The sequence below is a fragment of the Ursus americanus genome, chromosome 1 (assembly GCF_024610735.1).
Source record: "Ursus americanus isolate L20-20 chromosome 1, mUrsAme1.1.p, whole genome shotgun sequence".
NCBI lineage: Eukaryota > Metazoa > Chordata > Mammalia > Carnivora > Ursidae > Ursus > Ursus americanus.
In genome coordinates, this window is record NC_142127.1 from 106,635,091 (window position 1) to 106,649,937 (window position 14,847).

Below are 14,847 nucleotides of genomic sequence, written 5' to 3' on the forward strand. Positions count from 1 at the left end.
GGGAGGAGAAGGGAAAGAGGTGTCACTGCCCCTCTCGCCTTGCTCAGAGGTCAGACACCACCCAGGCTGAGCCACTGGCCTCACCCCACACCTGAGCTCCTAAAGGACCCCCCTACAACTGCAGGCATGGGCTGGGGGCATTCCCCAAGGGCCCCAATTCCAGGCCCTGGTGCCCCCTCACCCCCACTCCTGCTGGCCCTTCACCCACAGAAGGTCAGAATCCTGAGCACCACCTGGCTCATCTCAGATGCATTGGTTCTACCCCAAATGTCTCTCTGGAGTGCCAGCCACCCTTCTGCTTCCCCCACGGCCCCCACAGCAGCCGGAGGAGACTTGGGGCTCCAACCAGACTCCCACACACCCTCGGTGCTGGCCAAGCCCTGCCGTCCAGCCACCTCCTCTGTCCTGGGACACCCCAGGCGCGCTCTGCTCCCAGCCCCCACACCATATAACTCCTCATGGCCAACTGTTCGTCTGACTCAACAGTGGGACTGTCTCTGCTAACGGTCTTTTGCTTCCTGGGAACCCTCCAGACCAACACAGGCTCCAGCTAGAGGAAAAGGCTGTACCGTCCCTAGGGCGTTGAGTGTCACCCTGAGTGTCTGCCCCGGATGGCTTCCCAGAGCCCCTCTCTTCCCCAGCAAAGTGCCCTCTCTGAGAATACCCTGGAGGAGGACTGTTTCAAGGGAACTCACTGTCCTTTTCGGGAATTCACTGAAGGGCAGGCGTGTTGCTGGATGGTGCGGGCATCTCTGCCTGGCTAGGGCAGGGGTGGGGGCTCTGCTGCCCCTAACCACCCACCAAGATGAGGTATGGGAAAGGCTGGCAGAAGCCAGCCCCCGCCCTGGTCACAAAAGGAAACCAAGGCTCAGGGAGCAGAAGCCCCTTGCTTTAGCAGCACCAGGCACCCAGCTGATGGACTGGCCAGGGCTGGCTGCTGGGCCTCTCCCAGCACCCACCATGGGATGGGGATGATGGTGGCCTGCCCTCTCTGGGCCCCTGGAATCCTGGCCAAGGGCCTTTGCTTGAAATTGGGGGGCGTGTGAGGAGGACAGCCACGAACGGGGCAAGGCCTTGAGGCCCAGAAGGGAACGTGGAGGCAGCCTAGGATTCAGGCTGCAGGAACAGGCCCAGACCCTGCTGTACCTGCTTGGCTGGGGCCCAGCTGGCCATCCCACCATGCTGGAGAGCTAACAGGACTGAGCAGGATAGCCCCGAGCTTCAGGGTCCTCAAGTCAGCCCCCGCCCCACCTCCCAGAGCAGGGCCCCGTTCCTGGGACAGGGCCCACAATGGGAAGCCCCGTGTTGGGAGGCAGAGAGGCACTGAGGAGGCTCCCAGGGACCCCAGGCACAGATGGGGTTGCAGCCTGCCCACCCTCATCTATACTCTGCAGGGAATCAACAGGAGGGCCCTCAGAAGCAGGGGGACACCTCCCACTGGGAGACAGGTGGGGGCACCGTGCCTGGCATTAGGGTCCTTAATCAGTAGAGCTTCCTGGAAGAAGAGCTTAAGGGCTGACCAGAGCCACCCAGCCAGGAGGTGAGCCAGGTTCAGGCCACCACAGAGCCCCTGGCCCGGGGCTGCCTTCCTAGAAGGCTCAGGGGGTTGGCTCTGGGCGTGCAGGGCTCTGGGATCCCCCAGAGTGTGACTCACAGCACCCCAGAGGTGACCCCTACCCCCTTCTGAGCTCACAGGGTCCATGGCCACCCGCTTCCTGACGCTCCTCCCCCATCCCTCATGAAGGCCACAGCGGAGACCGAGGCAGAGGGCAGGGTCGGGTCCAGGTCAGGCGGCAAGGTGTGTGGGGGGGGGCGCCCAGTTCCCTCCTTAAGGCCTCGCTTCACAAAACCCACTGTGCTCTTCCAGAGTGGACGCTCTCTCCACGTCGCCCCCCGTGGGCTCAAGAACTTGTAGCACGGTGCAGATCCCGGGCTCCCACAAACCAGACGTGGCCTGGGCCGCTCGTGACCCCAAGGCCCAAATCATCCCTTCGGCAGCCCACGGATGGAAAAGCCGTGATGCAATCCTAGCTGCGCACTGCGGCCCGAGCTGACTGGGGGCCGGCACCGACATGGCGGGGCCGCAGCACGCCTACAGCTCGCCACTTCCCAGACGCCCACTGTTCACATCTCGGCAGCAGATGCGGGGCTGCCCTAACCCCCAACACATCTTAGTTCAGCTGCCTGCATTGTCCTCTCCTAGGCGTGCGTCCAAGACGGCACGTTAGAGCTGGGGCACCAGGGCGTTAGGACCCCTCCACAGATTAACACAACACAGAAAGGAAGGCGCTCGGGGCTGGGGTTTAAACCCACAGGCTGGCTCCTCTCCAGCTCCAACGGATGCAGACGCCACGCTCCGATGCCCACCTGCTCGACTCCCACAGCTCAGTAATTAAGTAGATCAGTTCTCTCCTGATCTTTTAAGATTCCTTCCGTCAGGAGAAGGAAAATCTGAGCACTCATGACACTGAGAACTGCAAAGCCCGAGTTCAGATCCTTAGACAAGACACATCCTATTCGTGCTCCCGGGGCCGGGGGCCTCGAGGGACCCCCTCGTGGGAGGTGGGGATTACACAAAGAAAAAGATCCCTGGGGTCCATGGCCAAGCCCCCTTCCCCTTCTCTGCAGGTCATAACCCAGCCGTGCGTGAATGTGTGTGCACACGCTCTGCAAAGGCACGCAGGTAGGACACCCCCAGAAGGTAAGAGAGCATCCAGTGCCAGATGCTGGGTCCACTCTCCCTCCTGCCGCCCCGAATCCCTGGGACCTAATCTGGAGACGGTGATGGGCACATCAGGCAGAAGAGACCTCTGGGGCCTAGGAGCCACACCCCCGGTGGCGACAGCAGCCTGGAAGACCCCACACACCCCAGGCAGAGCTCAGCCTGACCCTCAGAAGCCAGGACATGAGGGAACAGGACCCATGGCACAGACGCTGGCCTCCCCTTCACTGCCCTGTGAGTGCCAGAAACAGCCGGACGTCAGCATCGGCCACCAAGGGCCGGAACTGTCCCAGTGCTGCCCAGAGGGCCCCGCCAGCCAGGGCGCACCCACTGCACACAGAGGGGTTCATAGCTGCGCTGGTGACAATACGGGCTGAGTGACCCTGTGCAGAGGGCACCAAGCGAGGAGCTGAGGGACTGGCCATGCCAGCCCAGGTGGCCCAGTGTGGACCCAGAGCAGGTCAGCATTTTTCCACACACAATCTGGAACTCTTCCCTTGGGTGGTCCCTCCTCCCCTTCCTCTGCCCCCCTTCCCTGGCAGCCAGCCCCTTGTCCTCCTCCCTGCAGCTCCCGGCCGGTCCAGCTTCTGGCTGGGTGCTCCTGGCAAGGAGGATTATCGGTGGGGGGTGGAAACCAGAACCCCCAGCCCCACTTCTTCTGCCTGGGTCAGCCCATCCCACCTCCCCACTTCACCTGGCACCCCAGACCACCAGAGGGAGAGGACACTGGGGGCTAACCCTGGCCATGGGTGAGGAGCTCAGGGTCAAGACGTGGGAGGACCACGCTGGGGGTGGGGGGGCTCGTCCACAGGGAGAGGGCACCTTGAAGCAGGCTGAAACCCACCCGGAGAGAGAGGAGGCGGCAGAGCGGCAGAGCCAGGGCTGAGTGTGGCGGGAGGGGAGGAGGCGGGGCTAACCACAAGATTGGTGAGGTGCAGAGACGCATGCTGGGGCCAGGAAAGCCTTTCCGAAGGGAGACAAGAGTGGGCGCCCCAATTCTGCTTAAGCTTTGGAGAGAGAGCCAGCAGCTACCAGAAGGATAAAAGGGAACCAAAGATGGGGTCCTTCTCAGGGCCTGGGCCTGCACAGCTGCTGCGCGGGAGAAGCCAATTCTTGCCAAACCGAAAAGATGGGGACGTTTCCAAATGAAGCCCTTCACAGACCGCCCGCCGTAGGGGGGCTGGCCTCTCATTGATGACTTTGGTTTGGTTGTTTGGTAACATCTCAGATCCACAGAGGGGGGAAAATGTTGGAAGGACCCAGCTCTTTCTGGCTGAGACTGCAGAGCCCATACCCCGTTTCTCCCGGTGCCCTCACTCCCGTGCGTCCTGAGCCCATGCCTACCTGACACCGGAGTGACTCCCGGGCCCACAGCCCAGGGCTTTCTAGAGGCCTGCGTGGAGCTGGCCCCCCTGTCGGGCTCAGCAGAGTGGGAGGCCCAGACGCAGGGCATCTCATAGGGAGAGCGCCCCATGTTTGTATCCAGGAGGCCGGCATGTCACACTCATGGAAAACTAGTCAGAATAAATCCATGACATGCACCTGCGGGAACCTGCTTCCTTCCAAGAGAAGTGGGGCTTTCACTCCAGGGTCTGCACCCAAGGGCTCCCCGTGTGAACCCCCTAATCTGGGGGCCAGCCTCAGCCTTCAGCTTCCAGCCTTGGTGCTCCAAGTTCAGGAAACAAAATCTCCCACTGGCCTAGTCCAAGGAAGCGACCTCGGACTCAGACAAGGTCTTAGCCTTTCTACCTAAGTGCAGTTGCTTTGTGAGCCAAATGCTCTACCACTGCAGCTAGCTTTCTAGATCTTTCCTTCATCTGTTTTGCTTCCATTCCAAAGAATAAGAACATGAATGGCAGCTGTATCTGACCAACCTGCCGGCAAGGTCCGGGCTGCCCCGGGGCCTCTGCTCCACTCCTGACCTTGGCCTCCCTCTTGCGTCCAGAAACTGTAACGGGCCCTCCCTGCAAAGGGCACTTCCCGTGAAGTGTGTCGCCAGGACAGCCAGGAGGTCAGGAGGAATGAACTGTCCTCACCTTTGGGCGGAGAAAGGCTCAGGGAGAGGCAGGGTCCACTGGGCCCCAGGCTTTGGAGGCAGAGCATCCCCTGCCTGTGCGCCAGCCCTTCCTCCCTGCCCCGCAGGACGGTCTCCTCCAGGTTCTGCTCCTTCTCCCAGAGGGTGTGGCAGGGAGAGCAAACCGGAGCCTCCACCTCTGGGGCAACAGCAGGAGGCGGCAGAGGGGCGAAGCCGCCTCAGCGGGTGGTGGGTGCCCAGACGCAAACCCCCACGGGCCCTGCTCCAGCACCCCCTCCAGGGTCCAGCACCTCCGCGCAGAAGCAGCTCCGTGCTCCGGGTGCACCGCCCCTCCTGTGACTGGGAACCCGACTGTCCCTGCTGGGCACGCTCCAGGATGGCTGGGAGCCCTCTCGCTCCCTCACGCCCTCTCCTCAGGGAGGCCAGCCCCTCAGCCTGCCTTGGCCTGCCTCGGCCTGGGGGTCCGGGGAGCTGCCCCGAACACCGGGGGGCCACGCCCTGACGGCGGTCGAATTGTGCCCGCAGCAGTGCTCCTGCGCAAAAGAGCTGGTTCCTTCCCAGCATGCCGTCCTCGACCTCACCAACCTTCCTACTAAACTGAACAGGGGGGGCCGGTCGTAAAACGGGTCCCGGCCGTCGCACAGCGCGTGCTCCGGAAAGACGTCGTCCTCCAGGTCCTCCTCCTCCTCCTCCTCCTCCTCCTCCTCCTCCTCCTCCTCCCCCACGCTCTGCTCCTCGGCAGGCTCGGTGGCGTCGGAGTCGGGGCTCGAGAAGGTGGGGGAGGGGGTGAGAGCAGCCATGCGCTCGCTCATGCATGTGTTGAGAAGAGGGTAGCTGTTGCAGCCAGAGATGACTGAACTGAGGTTAGTACGACAAGACAGAGAGAAGTTAACACCAGCTACTCGCAGGGACGGACAGGGGTGGGGGTGGGGGGCTTCTGTTTAAAACCAAAACCAAACACACAGACCATCAGGAATGCTGCTTTAAAAGACAAGAGAACCAAAAGTGCACCCCGTCCCCAGGCTTGGAAAGAAACCGCACGTGTGGTCAGTGGAAGGCTACGGAAAGTTCTGGAAAGCACCCACTGGCGTGCTCCTGGCCAGATGTGGCTGAGGTCGTGGAGGACCGGGTGACACACTTCACACCCGTGGATACGTGCTGGCGGCCACAGCCCTGCAGCAGGTGTAGTGGCAATGCTGAGACCCCTCCCCTCCCCGGTCCCCCAAATTACAGGGTCCACTGGTCTGTGGACGAGAGTGGCTGGGGGGTGCCTCAGACCCAGGAAGGACGAGGACAGGGGAGTCGAGGTGGAAAAGGGCCTCTCGCTGGGGTCCCCCAGCCGGGGGTCTCGGCCTTGGAAGGAGGCCCATTCCCTGCCCCCACCACCTTCTCTCTCTCTCTCTCTCTCTCTCTCTCTCTCAGCCCAGGGAGGGAATGAGGCGCCCACCTGCCCACCAGCCGGAACCAGGGGAAGCGGTCGTAGAAGGGGTCTCCTCCAGTCACCACGTTGTCACAGTCCTCGATGACACTGGAGGGCACCTCTGCTGCCCGGTCGTACATCTCCCGCATCAGGTCCAGGCGCTGCCTGCAGGGGCACAGAGGTCACCGTGGGCCCAGGCGGAGCATCCGGCAGGCCACACCTCCTGCTGGGGACCGCGCGCTCGGCCCAGCTCCGGCCACAGCTCAGCGTCATCCGAGGTTCAACGTGGTTTGCCGACAGACCCTCCACGCTCTTCAAAGTCAGTCAACCACGAGCAAGAACCTTCCAGATGAGCATGCGAGACACTGCTGACCCAGTGACAGCAAGGTGACATAACCAGGCAGGACAGGCCAGGAGCTGGAAGGAAGGGGACAGAGAAGGCCTGCCAAAGCCAGGGTGGGGCGGCCGGGATGGGGGATCGTGTTGCGGGCCTTAGACCTCAACGGAACGAAGGGCAAATTGGTGATAGGATATAGACAGAAAATATTTTAAAAATGATAATCCCCAGAAAACCAACACATTGTAGGAGAAAGGGAATGCAGTCATTTCCCCCTAGAACTCAGGAGTGACAGGAATGACGTGTTTGTCCTCACAAAAGTCCCAGCATTGCCCTGGGGAGGGTGGGAAGGGGCCGTGAGCGTGGGCCTTTGCTCTCACGAGTCTTAGGGGAGTGTGTGTGCCTGTGTGTCCACGTGTGAATGAGCCATACTAGGGAGGAAGGCGTGCACGTGTGTGTGAGTGTGGAGGGGTGTGTGTGGGTGGGTCTGGGTTGGACCACGAGTGTGTATTAACGACATCCTCCGTTCTCTGTAGTTTATGTCATGACGTCTCTGCAGCCTCGATGGCTGGGCCAGCCCAGGAACAACTTGGGGGTGAGTCCACCCATCACACTCAAACCAAATCCACCCGCCCTTCCTCACTCACACACCAAGTCAGCATCCCCTGCCCAAACTCTCCCTAGGGTCCAGCACTAAGCAACCCGGGCAGCCCTGTGCTCCAAAGCCCATCGGGATAATTCAAAGTGGCCAGTCCTCGCGGATGGGCCTCCCCGCCGAGGCCTCGCCTGCCTATGCTCCTGTCTCCCTCCCGACAGCTGGGCTCCCTCCCACCTGCCATGGCCCTGCCTGTGTGCAGAGCCCCTGACGTCCAGGGCACCACCAGCAACATCTGACTTTCCTTTGATGGCATCGAACTCTGTCTCGCTCAGTCTCTCTCCAGACTGAAAGCCACACATTGATGAGCAAGCACGTGGGGAGCGTGGAGGTGGAGCTGGAGGAAAGACGGCTCTCCCAGGGACAGCTGCACCCCCCATCCAGCCCCTCTCAGCCCCTCCAAGCCCTTCTGCCGTAGTCCCTGGGATCCCTACGGCCCGAGGTGGAGAGGCGCCCTGCTGAGCTCTTCTGAGGATGCGGCCTTGCCCAGCAAGGCTCTGGAGGCTCTGCGCCTGCCTCTCAGGCCGCTAACCTGTCGTGCACGCTTTGCTGGCCCCACGCCACCCCCCTGCAGCACCGCTAGCCTCATCCGCCCCTTCCTTCATGAAAGCACACCTAACTTCACCAACAGGTTGGATTCTATAATATCGCCTCTTCCTTCTGATTTTAAAAGCCGTCACAGCAGGAGAAACCACCACAGGGACACAGAGGCACTGCAAACCTGCACCCACCCCACTGCCGTCCCCCCCCACCTGAGCTTCTCCAGCGTCCAGTAGTGGGTGGCCCCATTTTTCTGGTCCTGCACCTCCACGGCCACAATGGTGCGGGGGAAGGGGCGAGTCTCCCGGTCTTTGGCGGCCTCTGGGGGCAGCAGGTCCGGAGGCAGCGGGGAGTAGAGCGTGTCCGTGAGGAGGACAAACTGGAACTGGACCTGCGGCAGCGGGAAGTGACCCCCGTCAGCCCCTTGGTGGAGGGGGCCAGGCCCCAAAGGGCTTCCTCCCCAGCCCACGCGCACGTGTTGCCTGGAGCCTTCCGGCCAGCATCCACACCCGCTCACCTGTGCTCCCTGAGCGGTAGTGCGCACGCCCACCCAGGTCCATCCCCGGGCCTCCCTCCCCCTGCCCGCTGCTCTCAGGGCCCAGGTCAGGTGCGGCGGCTGTGCGCTCCCTGTGCCCCCTGTAAGTGGGACATGTGCGGGCGGCAGGAGGCCAGCGGGCAGTGGCGCGGGAGCCCACCTTCTTCTTGAGCTCGACACTGATGGCGTTGGCCTCCTTGAGGAAGATGGCGTTGCCCCACAGCAGGTCCCGTAGCGACGTGAACTGGTACCACTTCCACTTCCGGAAGGCCCAAAGGGCCAGCTCACATTCCCTCTCTGTCCACTGGACTGTGGGGAGAGGCGTATGTGGTCATCACGGACATGCCACAACACCCCACTCTGGCCGAGGCCCGGGGCTCTAGCTGTCCTGGGGGCTCAGAAAGAAGGAAACTGACAGAAGGGTCTGCCCCAGGGAGTGGCCTGAAAGGCTCCGTGTGCCCCAGAGAGGCCGCCCAGAACTGGAGCGCTCAGAGGGCCGGTGAGCTCAGAGAGGCTGGCGGCAGTGCCAAGACAGCATGTGCGGGCCGTGGTGGGGGCGGGCGCCCACAGGAGGACAGGCAGGAGGGCCAACCAGGGCCGACTCTCATGCCCTGTCCTGGCTCACACTCCTCTGCCCACTGGGCCTGCAGGAGGAAGGATTCACGGACACTGGGACGGGCCTGTCCAGGCTCCAGGCTCAGCCCCTCTCACCCAGGGCTCCCGCCCCGAGGGAAGGAGGCTCATCGGGAAGATGATTCCACACAAGGGGAGGCCAAGGTCACGTCAGCACAAAGGTACTGACCGGCTGACCAGAGACCAGGCTGGACATGAACCCCAGACCTGACTCCACCCGTCTGTCTTGACTGAGGGCACCCTTGTGCCCACAGCAGCTTGAGGTCAGCTGGTGGGCCACACAAGTTAACCCTCAGAAAGGGGGTCGGGAGGCGAGCAGCAGTGACCTAGTCCTGGGGAAGAGCACCAGCTTCCCGCTGGCAAGACGGGTGAGCAGAGGCCGTACCCTGCCCGCACCGCACTCTCCATCATCCAGGCTGCTCCCACCAAGACTGGTGTGCGTGAGCATACCCTAGTGCGTGCACGTGCACAGATGCCTTCCTGCGGAGCACAGCCCCCCCCCCCCCCGCCCCCAGATCCTGCTGCCATGGGTGCCTCCCAGGGACAAGGAGGCCTCTCCCCGAGGGACAGGCCAGAGACCCCAGGGTGAAGGGGCTGACAGCTGATCTCCAAGGAGTGGCCTGGGGACTCCTCTCGTCCGAAACCCCTCCCCAGTCCAAGGCCCAGGCCCTGCCGGCTGAGAGCTCTCACCTTCGTCCTCTGGCTCCTCCTCCTCCTCGTTCACCTCAGGGTAGTACCTGGAGTCCATCTGCTTCTGCAGGGCCTCCAGCTTGCTCTCGTAGTCCTGGCCACAGGAGAAGCACCGTGGACCCACGTGCAGACCAGGCCCCTTCCCCGCCCTCCCGCCCGAGCCTCCCTCTGTGGGCCCCAAGGCGTCTGGAGGCGGCCCCACCACAGCGACGGCTGGCAAAGCGGGGACGCCGGCCCCCACCCCCCGCTGGCATGGGGGCCTCACCAGCCTCTGCTGTTCCAGCAGGTAGGTGGCCTCCTCTCGCTCCCGGCGGTACTGGTCCTCCAGCTCCTGGAGCCTGCAAGCGCGGGCAGGGGTGAGTGGGCACAGTGGGGACAAGTGCGGCGGGGTGGTGGGCATGGTGACCCAGCCTCAGGCCTCACCTCTGCTCCATCTCCTGCTTCATGTCAATGCCCTGCTTCTCCAGTAGCTCTCGCTGCGCGAAGGCCCAGTCCACAGGCTCTGCAGGGGTCTCTGCGCAGGGCGTGCGCTCGCGTTCCTGCCTCGCCTGCTCGGGGTGGTTGAACCGGAACACGTGGCTCTTTCCCATGATGATGCGGTTTCCTGGGGGACAGAAGCAAGGCTGGCAATGGGAGGGGGGGCCGTGGCCTAGGGGTGGCCTCCAGGGATGGGGTCAGGGAGGAAAAGGGGAAAGTAGAACACGGGCACTTCCTCCAGCTTGCCCTCCCTAGGGAGGGTCGCCGTGAGCCTCCCCAGGTCCCCACTCTGGGCCAGCCAGCCACCTGCCCCATGGCCAGGACCTCACTCTCTCCCCAAATCCACCCCCTCCGTCCCTCCCCATACAGCAGCCAGCCATGTTTGCAAAACAGTCCCAGCACTTTTCCAACGTATGATCCTTCGCTCCACCGCACACATGCTGCCGCCCAGGCCATCCTGGCCTCCTGACCCCATGCCCTGGTCCTCGATGCTCCTCCACACCCGGGGGCTGTGCTCGGGCCCCTCTGCAGGGTGCTGCAATACGGGCTCGGGGGTCCTGCCCTGCCCATCAGCCTCCCCAGCTGCTGGAGAACAGTGGGCGCCGGTCTATGTGCGCCCGGGGCCCCCCAGGGCAGATGCATCCTCTAGGGCAGACGCGCCCACTGTCTTTGGACAATCCTGCCCACAAGAGCTCTTTGGACAGCCTAGTTTCCTTCCAACTTGTGGCCCACGGGGGCCAGCTTAGCTCCTCCTCCCACGCCAGCCCCTGTCCGTTGGTGGGTCCTCCCTAAGGCCTCCCTCAGCTCCTCCCCCAGCCACCTTCACCAGCCACCCTCGGCTAGTCACCATTCTGTCCTCCCTGCCCTTGGGCCCTGATTATAGCCAGGCTCAGGTTCCAGGAGGGAGACACCAAGCTGAGAACATGGATCCCAGACCCCATCTTGAAGCAGCAGGGGGAAGGCAACACCTGTGCCAGGCCCTAGCCATACCTGACCGCAGGATGCTGGGCTCCGTGACTTTCTTGCCGTTGACATAGGTGTCTGCACCCTCGCAGGGCTCCAGGGTCACCACGGCTGTAGAACAGACGGGCAGGGGGCAGAGAGGAGGACTGTGAGGGACTGTCATCCGGTGGTCATGCCCTCTAACCACACGCATGGCTCGGCTCACCTGGCCACCCAGGTGCGGCCCCCATCAGGCCTCTCCTCCCTGCCAGCTGCAAAGCCTGACTGCCAGCAGACAATACCTCGTTTGGGCCCCAGAGGAGGGCTGCACCTCACACACCAGACAAGGAAGGTGACGCCCGATGGAGAGGCGCATGTGCCCAAGTCAGGGAACCAGGGCGCCCATCACGGTCTCCAGGTGGACATGGATGGGAAACAGTGGCTGGCATGTCCCCAGGAGTCCCAGAGCCCCCAGAGCTTAGAGTCCAGCCACTCAGAAGAGGGCAGGCTTTGGGGACAGAATTCTGGGAGGACCAACGTCCCCAAAACTTGTTTAAGGCCATGACCCTGAGGTGTCCAGTCACAGTGGGCTGCAGGCCAGACACTCTCTAGGGAGCATGCTTGGTGCCGGGGGGCTGTGGGCGCTGTGATGGCACACGGACAGAGCAGGGGCCTCCCTGAGAGGGCCACGTCCAAGACGGGCAATGGCGATAGAGGCAGGCAGGCTGGGTAATGGACAGATGGCTGCTCCAAGGCCAACAGGAAAGTGTGGTCTAAAAATAGCTCTCCACCCCGATCTAGGCTCATTCCTCACAGCTTACTATCCTCCTGCCCAGGAAGACCCCCAGCTCACTCCTGGCACAAGAGGGAGCTCCCATGTCCACAGCCGAGCACTCGAAGCCCCGTTTCCAATGGAGCTGCTTCCCGGGACTGACTGGGAACCTGGGCTGAGCCCGGCAGTCAGCAGCCCCGGGCTGGGCAGGGCTGAAGGGCGGGGTACCTTCACTGCCCCCTCGGGAGTCGCTCCGGAAAACGCAATGCTCCTCCTTGATGAAGTGCCCGCTCAGGACGATGTCCTGCCGTCTCTCCGCATCCTCCCGGCCCACTCTGGGGAGGAGGGGCAGGCGACCGTCAGCACTGGCGGGACCCAGTGCACCCCAGCCACCGCCCACTGGCCCACCCCGCCCCCCCACAGGGATGCCCAGCTGGGCTCCATCAGGAGACGCCCAGGGTGCGTATGAGTGGGGCCGCGGGGGATGCCCCAAATGCAGCCCAGCCTGGGAGAGCCACGTAGCACTGAGTGGCCCTCAGCCTTGTCTCCAGCAGCAAGCATGGGCGGACAGCAGTGTTCCAACAGATGCCAGGCTTGGCAGCCCCTCGCCGACCCCCCTCACGGCCCCCACCTGGTGATCCCGTCCTTGATGTAGTACAGGAGACACTCGGACATCAGCGGGTCCTCGTTCAGGTTGACTAGATGTGGCGTCTGGGGACAAAGAGGAGGGTCACCTCTTCTGCGGAAACGTAGGCGCCCAGCACTGGCCACCCATCTGACCTCTCTCCCTTCAGGAGCCAGACCACGACCAGCCCTAGGTCTGGCCTCATGGGGACAGGGTCTTCCCAGCCTGGCTTCCCCGAGGAGGAGCCTAGGGAGCTCAGAACCTAGGGGGAAGGCCCTTAGGGGGAGCTGGGCTTCCAGAGGAGCTGGGAGCCTGGGGAGGTGCTGGCGGCTGTGGTGGGCCCTTGGATATGCAGGGCACAGGCTGGGTCCCGCAGGCCCCAGGGCACCAGGTTCTAGGTCCGTTCCTCCACCCTAAAAGGGGGTTACAGGACCCCATTCCAACTGAAATGCCCAGGAGCTGAGGGCCCCAGTGGATCTGCCAGTCCAAAAGAATTAGGTTGCTGACTGGGGAGGGATCTGGCCTGGGGGCTATGGAGCAGAGGCTGTGAAAGAAGTCCCTGCCAGGCCACCCAGCTCGGGCCCCTCCTGTCCGCAGGCATACCCAAGATGACCACCCTGTGTGAGCACTGCCCTCAGTCACCTGCCCCTCTGAGGGCAACCCCCACAGGCTTCGCCCACTGGGGCCCTAGGCACACTTCCTGAGCTCAGGAACGCCACCCACACTACGTCCCAGGCCGGGGTCCTGTAATCTGGTGGAGGCTGGGACAGCCTCCCACTGGGCACCTCGGAACAAGCAGCTTCCACGCCCAGCTCCAAGTCCCCCAGCGCCACCACTCTGTGCAGGACGGTGAAGTCCTGGTCCTCGGACACTGGGGACAACCATCCCCAGCCACCCCTTCCCCTAAGCAAGGAGAGCTGTGCTCGCCAGAGTCTCAGGAATACTTATCCTCAGAGGCCCCCAGGGCAGTGCCCAGACCGGGGCCATAGTATTCCCTCTGCCACCAACCACAGGCCTCCAGGGTGCCAAGTGTCCCACAGCTACCTGCACCCACAGCTCTGTGCACTAGCCCTGGGGTGCGCCCCACCCCTCCAGGAAGGGGCAGGGGGAGAGCCCAAGAATGATCCACTCCAAGTGAAAACTAAAGGCCTGTCCAGAAGGGATATGAGGCAGTGAACCACCTGCCCCAAGTGCAGAGCCTGCCCGCTCGTCGTCCCAAGCACCCCTCCCTCCCTCCTGCCTCTGGGCCTTAGCCCACGCTGCTCCCCTGGCCTGCAGGGCCCAGGGGCAGAAGAAGCCCAAGGAGCCTGGCCCTGTCCCCAGGGAGTGGCCACCGGGCTGACGAATGCATTGCCCCGGCCTGCGCGCTTCCCTTCCCATGGGGTCCCCAGCGGCACGGCGGGCGTGCCACGTGCCTCTGGCTTCAGGTGCCGGCAACGCAAAAACCCTTTGTCCCAAACGACACCAGTGTGAAAAGGCAGCCACAGCGAAGCTGCCCTGGCAGGGTGGGCGGGCGCGTCCTCGCTGACCAGGTGTCGGGGGGGGGGGGCCTGGAGACCCCGAGCTGTGGTCAGAGCAGACTGTCACCCCCTCCTTGGAGGCTTCCCAGCTTGGAGCTTGGCTCCTAAGAGGTCTAAGGGTCTGGCACTCTTTAGGGTGAAGGGGAGTCCTGGGTCCTAGAATCATCAGAGAGACTTTTCCCCAAATGCTCACACTATACCCCATCTGATCTCCCGAAGGGGGTGGTGCTCTGCTCCGCTGGAGACCTTCAGCTGACAGGGCTGGGTCTGGAGAGCGAGCCAGGCTGGGGTGGGAGAAGAGGAGTCCCAGCTGGGACAGCCAGGCCCCACTTCGCTAAGCTCCAAGAGGCCAGTGCCTCCCAGCTTCACATCCAGCCAGACCCTGCCCACGGCCAGCACGGGCTCTGGTGGTCTGCGTCCCCCAGTCTTGTCTCCACCTCGAGGATCCCGGGCCATTCCTCAGGCAGAGCGACCCATCTGGATGTCTTAAGGCCATGGGGACATCCCGCTGTGGGGAGGCCAGGCCAAGTCTCCCACACAGGAAGGTCTGGCTGTGGGTGAGCATGGCCCCTGGGGCCTGGACCCGCCCCTTCTCAGCCCAGGAGGACCCTCTGGGCTCCCAGAGGAGCTGACACCCCACAAAGGGCTGTGGGCCACCCAGGCCAGTCCGAGTCAGGACCACACCCCAGAACTAGAACGAGCACCTACCTTTTTGGGAGAAAACACCCCCAGTGTGCCACCGTCTTCCCTCATGGCCACGCCCATCTCGGCCAGCAAGGCTTCCCTGGAGGGACAGTGTCCGGGTCAGCTTGAGCCTCAAGGCCATAGGACCTGCCTCACCCCCAACCGACCCACCGGCCAAGCAGGAGCTGGTGCGGCTCTGGCCACATGGCCCAAGGGCAGCGCCCAGCTGGTGCCCCACCTGGTCAGTTGAGTTAAGGCAT

The 14,847-nt window shown here is 63.3% G+C and overlaps 1 protein-coding gene across 16 annotated transcripts in view; it reads right to left on the reverse strand.

The window, feature by feature from the left end:
• KIF1A (kinesin family member 1A) overlaps positions 1 to 14,847 on the reverse strand; it is a 95,646-nt gene that overhangs the window by 31,420 nt on the left and 49,379 nt on the right. For 9 of the 16 annotated variants that reach the window (XM_087864976.1, XM_045795900.2, XM_087864972.1 and 6 more), the window contains 11 exons: positions 14,612 to 14,687; positions 12,390 to 12,469; positions 11,987 to 12,093; positions 11,035 to 11,118; positions 9,991 to 10,171; positions 9,833 to 9,905; positions 9,568 to 9,661; positions 8,405 to 8,553; positions 7,922 to 8,100; positions 6,205 to 6,342; positions 5,343 to 5,615 (listed from right to left, as the gene is read on the reverse strand). In XM_087864976.1, coding sequence (XP_087721102.1) covers positions 5,343 to 5,615; positions 6,205 to 6,342; positions 7,922 to 8,100; positions 8,405 to 8,553; positions 9,568 to 9,661; positions 9,833 to 9,905; positions 9,991 to 10,171; positions 11,035 to 11,118; positions 11,987 to 12,093; positions 12,390 to 12,469; positions 14,612 to 14,687 — 1,434 coding nt within the window. The remainder of the gene's footprint in view (positions 1 to 5,342; positions 5,616 to 6,204; positions 6,343 to 7,921; positions 8,101 to 8,404; positions 8,554 to 9,567; positions 9,662 to 9,832; positions 9,906 to 9,990; positions 10,172 to 11,034; positions 11,119 to 11,986; positions 12,094 to 12,389; positions 12,470 to 14,611; positions 14,688 to 14,847) is intronic. The other 7 variants (XM_045795899.2, XM_045795897.2, XM_087864996.1 and 4 more) reach the window with 1 other exon arrangement.